The 13,382-nt window shown below is 38.8% G+C and overlaps 2 protein-coding genes across 4 annotated transcripts in view; one reads left to right on the top strand and one right to left on the bottom strand.

Moving 5' to 3' along the window:
- Positions 1–8,171, bottom strand: part of nup107 (nucleoporin 107) — an 11,260-nt gene extending 3,089 nt beyond the window's left edge. For both annotated transcript variants that reach the window (XM_008400336.2, XM_017302923.1), the window contains exons 1-20: positions 8,091–8,171; positions 7,026–7,105; positions 6,573–6,662; positions 5,904–5,989; positions 5,698–5,833; positions 5,516–5,619; positions 4,650–4,765; positions 4,533–4,581; positions 4,259–4,330; positions 3,680–3,768; positions 3,533–3,608; positions 3,337–3,450; positions 3,159–3,249; positions 2,956–3,035; positions 2,371–2,430; positions 1,610–1,755; positions 1,477–1,525; positions 1,323–1,392; positions 1,125–1,240; positions 863–1,052 (exon numbers count right to left, since the gene is read on the bottom strand). In XM_008400336.2, coding sequence (XP_008398558.1) covers positions 863–1,052; positions 1,125–1,240; positions 1,323–1,392; positions 1,477–1,525; positions 1,610–1,755; positions 2,371–2,430; positions 2,956–3,035; positions 3,159–3,249; positions 3,337–3,450; positions 3,533–3,608; positions 3,680–3,768; positions 4,259–4,330; positions 4,533–4,581; positions 4,650–4,765; positions 5,516–5,619; positions 5,698–5,833; positions 5,904–5,989; positions 6,573–6,662; positions 7,026–7,105; positions 8,091–8,098 — 1,822 coding nt within the window. In that variant the 5' untranslated portion in view covers positions 8,099–8,171. The remainder of the gene's footprint in view (positions 1–862; positions 1,053–1,124; positions 1,241–1,322; positions 1,393–1,476; positions 1,526–1,609; positions 1,756–2,370; positions 2,431–2,955; positions 3,036–3,158; positions 3,250–3,336; positions 3,451–3,532; positions 3,609–3,679; positions 3,769–4,258; positions 4,331–4,532; positions 4,582–4,649; positions 4,766–5,515; positions 5,620–5,697; positions 5,834–5,903; positions 5,990–6,572; positions 6,663–7,025; positions 7,106–8,090) is intronic.
- Positions 8,172–8,784: 613 nt separating this feature from the next.
- slc35e3 (solute carrier family 35 member E3) lies at positions 8,785–13,155 on the top strand. 2 transcript variants are annotated; one of them, XM_008400335.2, is made up of 8 exons: positions 8,785–9,068; positions 9,812–10,276; positions 10,856–10,966; positions 11,048–11,107; positions 11,783–11,881; positions 11,973–12,055; positions 12,163–12,247; positions 12,361–13,155. In XM_008400335.2, the coding sequence occupies exons 2-8, from the start codon at positions 9,875–9,877 to the stop codon at positions 12,460–12,462; spliced, it is 942 nt and encodes a 313-aa protein (XP_008398557.1). In that variant the 5' UTR covers positions 8,785–9,068; positions 9,812–9,874; the 3' UTR covers positions 12,463–13,155. The 2 variants fall into 2 exon arrangements, with proteins under 2 accessions (XP_008398557.1, XP_017158413.1); XM_017302924.1 differs by having other exon boundaries at positions 8,785–10,276.
- Positions 13,156–13,382: the final 227 nt, after the last annotated feature.

Raw genomic sequence — 13,382 nt, 5'->3', positions numbered from 1 at the left:
CAGTCAGTGTTATTCAGAGCGTTGGCCGCCAAGGGGCGCTGTGGAGGCTTCACAAGTCAGTCAGTGTTATTCAGAGCGTTGGCCGCCAGGGGGCGCTGTGGAGGCTTCTAAGTTACAGGCAAGGTGAGAAAAAATGCTAAATAAAATTTATCCCATAAATTAAACCTTTATCCCATAAATTAAACCTTAGATGTTTTATTTAATCTTTTTAATATAAAAAATATTTTAAAATAATTTATTTAAATTATTAAAATGTTGTTTCTAATCCATCAAACTAGCTTAGCGAACAAAAAAATGCCAAAAAAATAAAAAACAATAAGTACTAAGAGAATAAAAATGTAATTAATACATCTGTCACAATAACTAATGTTGCTAGAAAATACATTTTCCCAAAAGTTAGAGCAATAAACAATAATGTTTATTAAGACCATTTTAAAGTAATATGAATATAAAAACGTAAGAACACATTCTCAATATCAATAAACTTTAAATTCTAATGAGTGTTTAACAATGGAACTGGAAGACATTTTAAATGTCCAAAATAAACAAAAACAACAAAACAAAATAAATTATAAAGTCTGTGTAAACAAAATTACCCTTAAAAAAAAGAATAGTTGAGATAAAAACATGAAAAGAAGACTTTAATCATCCAGTTTTTGGTGCAATTAATTGATTTAATGTTACAAATTTTATCATAAAGAGACAGGATTGGTATTAAAAACGTCATTTTCTGCTGCAGAACTCATGGTCATGTAATCCAAATCTATGAGGCAACATTTACACTAAATTATTTGTATAAATTATGGAATGATGAATAAACTAAATGTTTTGCAGCAATGTCTGCAGGTTTGCAACAACCAACCTGCTGCAGTTGCAAGCTGCAGGCAGCGGGGGCGCTGGTCCGGCTGGCTGACCGTCTCCAGGAAGGCGGCGTACTGGTCGGTGGCCAGCGCCGCGGGAAGCTGACCCACGTAACTCGCCACCAGGTTGGTCTGCTGGTCCCGGATCAGGAGGGAGACGTACGCTTTCAGCACGTCCACACACGCTTCCTCCTACAAAACAAGGAAATTACCTCACTGCTACTTCCCTTCACGTTTTAAGAAATATTAAAAACAAAACCTTACCTTTAAAGCCAAACCCAGGGAGCGGAAAAACAACACCAGGTGAGACATGAAGCGCAGCAGGTGCAGAGGGAGGGGCTTAGAGGCCGTGAGCCAATCAGAAAACTCCTCCATCAGACCTGATGATGACATAAAGAGTCAGAATGAGCAAAAAAATAAATAAAAGTCAGCAAAAATATCAGGAACTGGAGATAATCTCACCGTCCAGATCGCCAAGAATCACAAACTTTTGGATGACGTGAAAATGTTCTCTGGTTTCCTCCAGAACTCTCTGCTCCAACGACAGAAACAGATTCACAGATTTACAGTCATGTGTTCATAACGTCGACCCTCATTCATTCATCAGGAGGTTCACCTTCGATTCTGATGCCTGCAGCTCTTCAAAAACCTTCTCCATGGTCCAGCTGAGAGGAAGGAAGGAAGGAAGACGGCAGAGAAATCAGAGACAGACTCCTCCTGCGGTTCCCCTCCAGCTCTGTGCATCTTACTTGGCCTCCAGATATTCCCGCGGTAGTGTCTCCAGCTCCTGATGCGTCATGCCCGATGACATCAGATCCTTTTCCACCAGCGAGTCCACCATGACCCGGAAGTACGCCCAAACGCAATCCTCCCACGACTCGCACACAGCCAGGATCTGGAACACACAAACAGCCAGAAACTTTAGGTTCAGATTTATAATCGAATAACGTGAAAATGAATAAATCACGTAAATGTGACAGATTTAGCCAGAGAGGCTCATTTCCATATGTAGTTCACAAACAGGTTATATTATATTATTACTATGGTTACATTAAATATAACTTGGAATATTTTAGTGATGTTAAGAATTAGATTTTTTTTGGTCCAAAGTCTAAAATTCCATAAATTTTAATTTATTTTATTTATTAATATTTTTTAATGAAAATTGGAAATCAATGACATAAGTATTTATACTGGTGTTAATACTTGTATATCCACTGTAGTAATTGGACCTTATTCTTCATTTTTGCACTTAGAACCTGCAAACCGTTTTATTAACGTTAAGATGAAAATGATGCACTGCAAAAACATAAAATCTTAACCAGTATTTTTGGTCTTGTTTCTAATGCAAACATCTTAATTCACTTGAAATAAAACAACTTATAAGTAAATTTTCAGCGAGTTTGTTTCAAGTCAATAATTCCTTAATATTGATGAAACATTATTAGTTTGAGAACGGGCCCAGTGCTGAACCTTGGGGTACTCCTGTTTCATTCTGAGAAAAACTCACCGGTTTGATGTTTCCACTCAGGCTGGCGTAGATCGCCCGTTCGTATCTGTTCAGCTGCTCCTGGAACAAGAACAAAAAAATTCATATTTTAATCAGGGCTGAACAATTAGTCGTGATTAATCGATTAATCAGTAACTGGAGAAGACGATCTCAGAAAATGCCAATTTGCTTAAAAAGTAATAAACTCAGGCCACTACCAAGATGGCCGTCAGCTAAAGTTCCTGGAAGTGTCACATGACAACTATGCATTGAGCTCCTTTTGAATTATTTTTTAATTTGCATCTCAATATATTTCTAATATTGTGTAAGAAAATAAGCTTTTATGAAAAATAAGCAGACTAAGCAGATTTCTTATCCAATTAACAGTCAGAATAATTGATCACTACAATAATCTTTAGATGCAGCTCTGCTTTAAGTGTGTAATGTGTCTCAATTAAACAACATTTTGCCTAAATTCAGTTATGTTTGCTAGGAAAAAGGAAAAACAATAGAAAGCAATAAGGGAGATTTTTTCCTTTAACTTCCAAACATCTTAAAGTGAATATTTTGCTTCCTATTAGACGCAGCAGGTGAAGGTGAGCGGACCTCCTCTGCCATCCTCCAGCAGCAGGCCTTCCAGATCCCTCGCTGTGGGTTTCCCTCAACAGGCTGCAGCTCTGAGTTTCCTGCAGGAACAAGCACTCAGGTTATTCCTTATTTTTGCAGTTTTTTCATAATTTTCTATCTGTGGTCATCATCAATCCTATTTTTAAGAACGATAGTCATGTGAACATGTGGTCAGTAGTGACCTGAGGTCATGTTGGGGTCATGGTAGAGTTTCCAGCCCTCCAGAGTTGCTGCTCTCCAGGCCTGACCGCAGCGTTTGCAAAGCCTCTGAGCCTGGAAACAAAACGCAAAACATGCAAAAACGCAATAAAAGCTGAAAGAAAAAAGAAATTTTGATCAACAAAGTGAAGTTTGCTGCACCTCGTCCGTCATTCCCGCTCGGATCAGGGTGAACAGGTTCTTCAGCAGCCGGGCGTCGTCTTCTCTGTCCAGGTCCGCCAGGGGGCGCTGTTGTCGGAGGGGAGCGTCTGGGTCCTGAGCAGAAAAATGCAACCGTTACATGCTAACATGCTAACGACGCGTACAGACCGGTTTGCTCTGCAGAACCGAGCCTCACCAGCTCTGTGACCAGAGGAACGTGGAAGTCGGAGGCACTGCTGCTCCTCATCTTCAGAGCGTGAAGCGTGTTCTCCCTGAAACGCAGACAGGTGTTTTAAAACACACAGGTGAGTTTCACCGAGGAATCATCAACAGATAAACTCACCAGCAGACGTTTTTGGCGTAGTATTCAATATTATCGGAAAAATCTCCGATCTGATCCTTGGCGATGCTCTCGAGCCAATCAACCACCAGCTGCAGTAAAAAAACATTTAAATTTCAATATTGTTTAAGTCCAAAACTGTGCAAAATGAACAAAGATGCATCTTTAAATTCAATTCATATTCAAAAATATAAAAATACTTTATGAATCCCAAAGGTAAATTTAATAAAAACCTGAGTTTTGTCTAGAATCAGGACTGACCATCTTTCCATAACATGAAGAACTGAACCTTTCATAATATCCTGAATAAAGTGAACATTTTAATTTTCTCATTAGTACATTTAGACACATGATTTTTCAGGAAGTTCATGATTAATCGATTACTAAATTAAAGATAATTTCATTAATCAATTCATCATGATTAATCCAATTAATTGTTTGAGTCTTAAATGATTTGTTGTTGCATTTTAGGCAGTAAAATGTTCAACTCAATAGATTTAATTAATATTTTTTAATATTACATAAAATAAGCTAAAGTGTAAAAATAAAAACGTGCAGAATGTGCCGTTTCTTCCGTGTTACCTGGCTCTGTCGAACGATGGCGTCTCTCTGGAAAAGTTGCTCCACAACAACCTTCTCGCTTTCACTGGGAACCTGCAGAAAAAAAAATCTCATCTGTTCTTCAGATGCATCATGATGTTTTCTGACATGTTTATTGTTCAAACGTGACAGAACAAAATTAACGCCGCGTGAAGAAAGAAGTAATAGAAATTACTTCTATTTTTCTTCCAAATGCAGGAATTCTTCTAATCTTGCTGCTTTTCTCATTTTTAATTTTAAAAAAACTTCCACTTACAACCATGTCGATCATCATGTCCTCCTCCAGCGCCAACTGGATCCGATCTCTGCAGAATCAGACCTCAGGTTAATTTAAACAGGAGACGAAGGCGGGCTGGGGGAGTTGGATGGATACCTGTAGAGAGAGGCGATGAGCCTCCAGGTGCAGTTCTCCTGCTGCAGCAGCCAGCGGACGCCCGCCGTCTTACTGTTCTGACCCGCTCGCAGCACCACGGACTGCAGAACGTTCACCTGCAGCAGAACCAACATCAGGTTCTGTCTTTACTCATCAAAACGCAGCCAGGAATTTAGACTTTTCATACTCTATTTAAAACAATATCCAACTTCATAATCCATTTTAATTACCGTTTTTTTGGGTTGTTTTATTAACAACCCTGTAACAACACTGTAACATTTAAAATGTTACAGTGTTAAATTAGTTGTTTTTTTTATCTTTGTGTGGGTATAATTGCATTAATATTACTATTTTAGTTCAATATCATATCCAGCCAACGTCAATGTTTATCACAATCATTTATGGGATAATGTAATAGAACTATAGCTGGAAAACGAATCATATCAGTCGATATCAATAATTATTGATTTGTTTTTTGGTTTAAATTTCATTTGGTGTGACGTTTCCTGTTTTATCCAGCTTTTCTCTCCATTCTGTTTTTATTTTTATGCCGTTTTGAGGCACAGTGTGGAACATTAAACTGCTGCTGGCCAGTTACTAGACAAGTTGTTGCTAGGCAACCAAAGTTAGAGGGGGGGGGGGCTTGAAACTGCCAGCAGGTTGTTGCTAGGTAACCAAAGAATGAGTCAGTTAGTTAACTGTATCAAAGGTCAGCAAATATTCAGATGTATTAACCATTTATTCTGATCACAATAAATCAATAACAATATATCTCATGATAAATATGAGATATATTGTTATTGATTTGTCATCAATAGAATAAATAAAATGTAAGAAGCAGAACTCCATGGTTCCGTTTCTGGTACCTTCTCCTGGCAGATGTTCTGATAATCCTCCAGCAGCTCAAACACAGCAGAAGAAGAGTGTTTCAGGAAGGAGGCCAGGAACTCTGGGAAAAGACTGGCGGCCACTGAGCCAATCAGAGAGCCCGATGTTAAAACGTGCCGATCAAAATGACACAGCAGCCAATCGGACAGGAGTCCCTCACCAGCCTCTCCTGGGTCGTCCTCCTTCAGCAGCGCTGAGCTCAGGTTCGCCTCGTCGTCTCTGAAGAAGCTGCTGCTGTCCAACCCGGAGACGGGGGACACATACAAGCTGTTGGTCCAATCGCTGTCCTCCAAGTTCTGCTCACACACAAAAAAATTAAATACAACCAACCCAAATACAAGATGGGCTTCTGAATGCGTATCTCACCGCGTTGTGTCGGGGTGTGTGTGTGTATCGTGGCGTCCGAGAGCCAGGAACCAAAATGGAGGAGACGTCTGGAACTCTGGGAGTGACTTGGAGACAAAAAGACAGGAGCAAAGTTTGGGGTTTAGTCCAACATAAAGTGGTTTGATGGCAAAATGTTTGGACTGGGCTGGGGAATGAAACAATTTTTTTGGTTTTGAAGATTTAATTTTTGGAAAATCTGGATTTTTTTTCTCTCCCATCAATGAACTCTTGGATCTCCATAGTTCAGTAATGTCAGGGCGGCCATCTTGTTTTGGACTTTAAATTCAAGTCAAATTTACAGTGAAGTATTAGGGCCAGGCTAAGATTTTCTTTTTTATAAATAAAAGTTATGATGTTACAAGAATACAGTTGTAATAATACCAGAGTCAAAGTTGTAACTTAACTCTGTAATTTGAATTTGAATTTTTTTCTTGTAATTTTAACCCATTTTTCTGGTAAACATTTTATCTTAAATATTGTAACCTGGCCCTAATACGCCACTGTGCACTGTCAGGATGAATAAAATAAAAATCCCTTTTTGAAAATATTTTCTGTCAGTTGTAATTTATGTTTTAGAAATTAAGATTGGAAACCATATCTAGATGGAACAACGCATTGCACAATCCTACGTTGAACTTTGACCCTCACCAGCCTGTCGGAACAGGGAAGCTGGGGTGTTCCTCAGGGAGCGGGCCGGGGTGAACGAGGGGCCGATGGGGCTGGCGCTGGGTGACGGGACTGAGCACAGAGTCAGGAACATAACCCAAACTTTTCTCTAACAATTTCCAAGACTAGTTCATTTCAAGCCTCCTAAATAACAGCAGTTAGCAAATGATCAACTAAACAACAACTGTTCTCTCATGTGCTGCAAAGCTACGAGACACAAACAGCATTTTAATAACTTTACTGGACTCTGATGTTCTCCAATAGCATCTTTATCCTCTGAACTCCTGATTCACAAACCTGTGATTAGAGGAATCTTCCTCATTCAACTCATGTAAAACAAAAATAATCTGTTTTCTCCAGGAACAACAGTCAAAATCAGGAGGTTTTTTTAATCTGAGCTCACAAAAAAAAAAAAGTATTTTCCTTTAAGGATACAGGCCACTTTCTTCCTCCTGCGGGCGGCGACCGTCACCTCATCATCTCGCACCACCGGAGACGGCAGATCAGCCTGACCCCTTCAGGACAAAAAGACACATGTGGTAAGTTCGTATTTTTATTCATCTGATCACTTAAAGTTGTACATTTAAGAGCAAAATATGATGAAATAGTCTATATATGGATGGAGTTAAATGGGTTTTTCATCCACTCAATTTTCCATCATTGTGTTTGTATGCATTGCTCTCTGAAGAGCATGCTCATTCAGCATAGACTTTTTTATCATGTACCATCTATTTAGAGAAATAATGTACCGTTTTCTAGACAACTGCCAAGTCAGCTGTGTGCCCTGTGAGTAGATTGGTGCATTTATTAACTCTATCCATGCTTTATATCTGTGTAACTTCATGTTATGATCATGCAATATGCAACATTAACACCATAAAGTAATGTTAATGTTGCATAAAGTTTTTATAGCGCACTATTTGAGTCCGCTAACCCTTGAATAAGTGTGGGTTGCTTCATAACAGTCGTCTTACTGAGTTTGTAACCCTCATACTTTCTGGAGAACATTCCCCTAACTAATCTAATTGTCTACATCCAACACGGGTGTGTTTTCAATTCAAATTAAAATATGCTGTATTGATCCCGAAGGGATATTAAATGTTATCGTTGCTCTTATGGATGCTAGGTTTTAGCAGTGATTGTGTACTGACAACTATTTGTCTGATACAGAAAAGCTCCAACATTAAAAAGCATTCATTAAAGCGGGTCATCAACTCTGGTATCGGTTTTAAAGTTAAACGTTTTTATTCTCTCCATTCTATTACTCGTGTTAATGTATTCATTTCCCCATTTCCAACTATGAACAATTTAAATTAAGTGTAAACAAAATTAGTCTGCTAGCATGAGCATTCACAATGGAAGGAAGGGTTAGCATTGTTAGCATAGTTAGCTGCCGCTAAAGAAAACTACGCAGCAAGAAAATTAACACAAGCAGAATATAAAACAAGGAGCAAATTAAACACAACTAAAAAGTTAAAATTGTAAAATGACATATTTTACCAGTCCATTTTGGAGAGCTGTCAGTTCCCGCTTCACGAGGTTTAGCAGGCTTTTTTCTTCTCTTTTAAACTCTCCACCAACTGACATGCTTAATACTCTCTACTGCCCCCTAAGGTAAAGCGTTAGATTGCACCCACACGGAGCCTGTCAAAGCCATTTTTTGAAATTTAAATTACGTTTCTTCGTGTTTAAATGTTAAAGAATAACAACAATAATAATTAATTTACTTTTACAGCCCTTTACAATAGCCACCGGGCTAAACTAAGTGTTTTACTATGGATAAAAAATAAAATATATAAAGTCAACAGTTTTGAAAACCTAGTATCAATGATTACATTGTGTCAAGTGCCTTTAGTCGGAAATTATTACAATTTGTGTAAAGATTCACTATTTCCTACACCCTCGTGTTTTGCCAATTGGATGTTCTCATTGCAAAGTAATGAAACATAAACGGATTCAAGAACATTCAAACCAAGCTTCAACATAAACAGGTTGAAACTTTATTCTTGAGTTCTAGAGTATTGGGGCCATGCTAATAAAATAACATTTTGAGAATAAAGGCATAATATTACTAGAATTACGAGAAAATGTTTTTAAAAATGAATTGTATTTTTTGAGCTTTCACGTACATAACAAAAAAATAAAGTGTTTTTCTTGTGTGTAGTGAGCCATCTCTCTGCCCGACCCATCTCTGCTCTCCAGTCCCCCCTCCGCTCCGTTAGCTGCCGCTGTGGCTCCGCGGTGTGAAACTCGGAGGAAACAGGAACAAACAGGACGATTCAGGCTTTAGTCAGTTGGACCGCTGCATGTCCACGGGCTGGGAAGAATAATCCACAGGTTCGGCAGAGATTCTGGATCTGGAAACCCCGGGACTGCAGCAAGGAAGCAGGGGAAACCGAGGCTGGGATTGGCTCGGTTATTTCCGGAGCGGATCCCGAAGTGAAGCAGGGAAGGAGAAAGGAAGATGGAGACCCCCAGGTAAACTTTTCTTATTGCGTGGCAGACTCTCAGACACATTGACAAGTTGTGTGTGTTTCTAAAATTAAAACTACATTTCTTATTAAAGCTACAGGAACTCACTTTTAAATTATTTCTAGTATATTTGATACATTTGGGAGAAAAATATAAGTAAATTTCCTTGTTCATAAAGTTTTTAAACTAAAGGATAAATATAAATCTTTGGAGTCAAATGTCTGCACAAGAATAACGAGACTGGTTTGATTCCTGTTTTAGTGTTGAAAGTCATTGTAATCCCAGACTTTATTCTCTGTCCTGAAGGTAAATTCATCCAAACGTCCATTAAATTGTTGATGCATTAATTCATCTGTTCATTTGTCCATCTTTTCAACCCTCAATTTGTTTACATGTCCAATAATTTGGTGAAGTTTTGTCCATCCATTAACTTCTTATGCAATTCATTTATCCAAAATTCATCCTTCTATCCATCCATCTATTTATCCATGCATCTGTCCATCCTTTCATCCAATTGTTCGTCCATCCATCACCCATTTGTTTATCCATCCATCCATCTTCTATAAAAACTATATTATCTCTGGCTCTGTTTGCTTCTGTAGTTCAATATAAAATAATAATAATAATAAAAGTTGAGTTTATGAACTTTTCATCAACTCAGTTCTAATATTCTTATCTTTAGATTATATTTTCTCCAATCTGCATCAGTCCTGTGTGTTCCTCACTGATTTGCTCTTTCTCCTCTGTAGTCCTACATTTTGAGTGTAACAAATCTGTTCTGGGAAAAGTTGAAGTGGGAGCCATCCGGAACCATGACCCGGCAGCTCTTTGGGTTCTCAGCCAACCGGCGCATCGTCGGCGGCCTGCTGGTCAACCTCTTCTCCTCCATCTGCATCGTCTTCATCAACAAGTGGATCTACGTCCACTACGGCTTCCCCAACATGACCCTCACCCTCGTTCATTTTGTGGTCACGTGGTTGGGACTCTACATCTGCCAAAAAATGGACATTTTCTGTCCAAAAAGCCTCCCAGTGCGCAGGATCATGTGGTTGGCGCTCAGCTTTTGTGGCTTTGTGGCCTTCACCAACCTCTCTCTGCAGAACAACTCGATAGGAACGTACCAGCTGGCCAAAGTCATGACCACGCCCGTCATCATCCTCATCCAGACCACCTACTACAAGAAGACCTTCTCTACCAAGATTAAGCTGACGCTAGTGAGGAAAATCTATAGGGCTCGACGATTAACCACAATTAATCATTACTAATCGTGATTAATTGTGACTAATCTGATTAATCACAATTAATTGCATAAATTAAAATGTATTGGATTAATTGCAACTAATCAGATTACTCACAATTAGCCAGCTAAATCCTGATTAATCAGATTAATTTTGACTAATTGGGTTAATTGCGACTAATCAGAATATTTGCAACTAATTTGATTAATTGCAATAATCTAATTAATTTCAATTAATTGGATTAATGGCAATTTATTGGATTAATCATGACTAAACTTATTACTTATTAATCAGATTAATTGTGATTAATCTGCTTAATTAGGTAATCAATTCATTTTATCCAAATAAACTAATTTTATTGTTTATTTGTATGTTTTAATGTATTTATAATATTGTATAAAGGAGGGTTAAGTGATTAAATGATAAATCTGCAGAATGTGCCCATTTTTTAATCAATTACAAATATAATTGCTAGTTTTGGTAATAAAAGGCTGATTTTGGAAATGATAAAACATTCACTAAAGGATGAGAGTTTTGCTTCATTTGTCCTTCCAGGTACCCATAACCTTGGGGGTGATATTGAACTCCTACTACGACGTGCGTTTCAACCTGTTAGGGACGGTTTTTGCCACACTGGGGGTTCTTGTCACTTCACTTTACCAAGTGGTGAGTAAATATCCACCCATGGATCCTGTTGAGAGCAGGAAACTAAACTGAGGTGACAGAAAAACCCTGTTTGTGTTTCAGTGGGTGGGGGCGAAACAACATGAGCTCCAGGTGAACTCCATGCAGCTTCTCTACTATCAGGTAAGAAGTCTGGTGCAGGTCGAAGGTCAGTTATTGCTCCTAATAAACAGTCCAGTTGGACTTCTCTTATCACTGCTGACTTGCAAAACTAATCACAGCCTGCACAGTTTTTGCCCTCCGTGCAATAATGGTCAAAAAGAGGCGCTGCATCCTGCAGCATTATGCTGAGGGGGTTCGTTTATAAAGCAGAGGAACTCCTAAATACTGGGTGATTATAGGGCGAACATTTCTGAACACAAACATTCAAACCAAGCTTCAATGTTTTAGATCAAAACATATATTAAAATGGCCTAATCAAAGTCCATACCCAAATTTAGCTGTTTTACGACTAAAACTGCTTTTCACAGACGTGCTCAACCCAGTTTGGCTAAGTTTGCTAGGAAGTATTTGCAAGAATTGCAGCGTCTAGATGTGCAAAGCTGGTGAACACAAAAACAGAATGGCCGGAAAACAAATGCATGCCACACTTTTCAGATATCCGAAGAGAATTTTGAGAATCTGTGCATCAATTTTTCCTTTATTTTCATATTGTGTATTTTTAAATGAATTTAATTTATAAAAATATTTAATTTCATCATTTAAAATGTATGTTACATAATTTAATGAGACATTTATTTATTTATTTTATGACATATTTGTTAAATCTTGTCCCATTTGGTCCTCCGTACACCTCAGGCTCCTCTGTCATCTGCCGTCCTCCTCGGGATCATCCCGCTGTTTGAGCCGCTGGCCGGAGACGGTGGGATATTCGGACCCTGGTCACTGACTGCTCTGGTCAGACATCAAACATGCTAACGCTAACGGAGCGGCTAACCCTGGTTTTTTCCTGCTGAAGTTTTAACGTTGCTGTTCTCCCTCCGGCCAGGTGGCGGTGCTATTCTCAGGTGTGGTGGCGTTCCTCGTTAACCTTTCCATCTACTGGATCATCGGGAACACTTCGGCTGTAACGTATCCTTCAGGCCCGGAGGGGGAAGGGTGGTGATGAGGGCTCAGGTGGTTCAGGAGGGATTATTTATTTATCCGTCCGTTTGTTGTCCCTTGACTTCCTCCTTCAGCTACAACATGTTTGGTCATTTCAAGTTCTGCATCACTCTGATTGGAGGATATCTGCTCTTCCATGACCCGCTGTCTCTCAATCAGGTGAAGCTAACTTCCTCTAGCTCAGCTCCATGGAGTCAAACATCAATGTCCTCCTAAACTGTCTGTCTCTCTCTGTCTGTCCCTGTCTCGCTCTGTCTCTGTCTGTCTCTCAGGCGCTGGGAATCCTCTGTACGTTGGCAGGAATCCTGTCCTACACTCACTTCAAGCTGCTTGAACAAGAGGAGGGAAAAAGCCGCCTGGCTCAGAAGCCATAGGCTGACCTCTGACCCCTCACAGCAACCAGATGAAGAAACCTCCTTAGATGTCTCAGAATGTTCTTAAGAGGAACAAAACATTTCTTTAAAATTTTGCTCTTCAGGAAGAGAAGCGGAAACAAATCGCAGCATCGCCTCGACTCGAAATCCAAAGCAGTGTTAGCTTCAAAAAACAACATTTTTATTTTCAACAAAGATCAGGGTAACGGCCTTTCAGGAGTTTTGGCACGGACAGATTTGGGTCTGAATTTTCTGCAGAATTTCCTGTTTGAGATTTAGTTGACAAACTGAACGGTTTTAGAGCAACGGATCAACAGAAATCAGACCAAAACAAAGCGTTTACCAGCAGGCGCCCCTGACGCTGCCTATTCTGCACATCGTTTGCGCTGCCACTCATCATGGGCTTCAGTGTTGTTCATTTTAGGTATTTAATGATTTATTTACTCATATTCGAGGATCAGTTTGATTATGTAAAACAAAGACTGCCTTTTTATCAATCAAGTTTTAAGCACACAGGGTTTTTGCAAAAAAGCAAAAATACACAAATGTTAATGTTTGGTTAAATGTTTGAAGAGCAAAGAAGTCGACTTTTTCAGATCATTCACTCTAAATGCATAAAGTCTTACCAAGTATTTTTGTCTAGTTTCTAGTTCAAATATCTTAGTACACTTTAAATAAAACAAAACTAACTTACAAGTAATTTTTCAGTAACAAATAAGAGCATGTTTTAGGTAAATAGTTTCTTAATATTGATGAAAAAGTATTAGTTCCACTGGCAGATTTTCATTAGTACTTTTTCATCAGTTTTAAGGAATTATTAACTTCAAATAAGATACTCTTGCTGAAAAGTTACTTGTAAATTAATTATGTCTTATTTCAAATGTACTAAGATATTTTCCTTAGAAACTAGACAGAAATAC

Source organism: Poecilia reticulata, linkage group LG23 (genome assembly GCF_000633615.1).
Source record: "Poecilia reticulata strain Guanapo linkage group LG23, Guppy_female_1.0+MT, whole genome shotgun sequence".
Lineage (NCBI taxonomy): Eukaryota > Metazoa > Chordata > Actinopteri > Cyprinodontiformes > Poeciliidae > Poecilia > Poecilia reticulata.
Note: the sequence above shows the minus strand (reverse complement) of the source record. Positions and strands in the feature narration are given on the sequence as shown.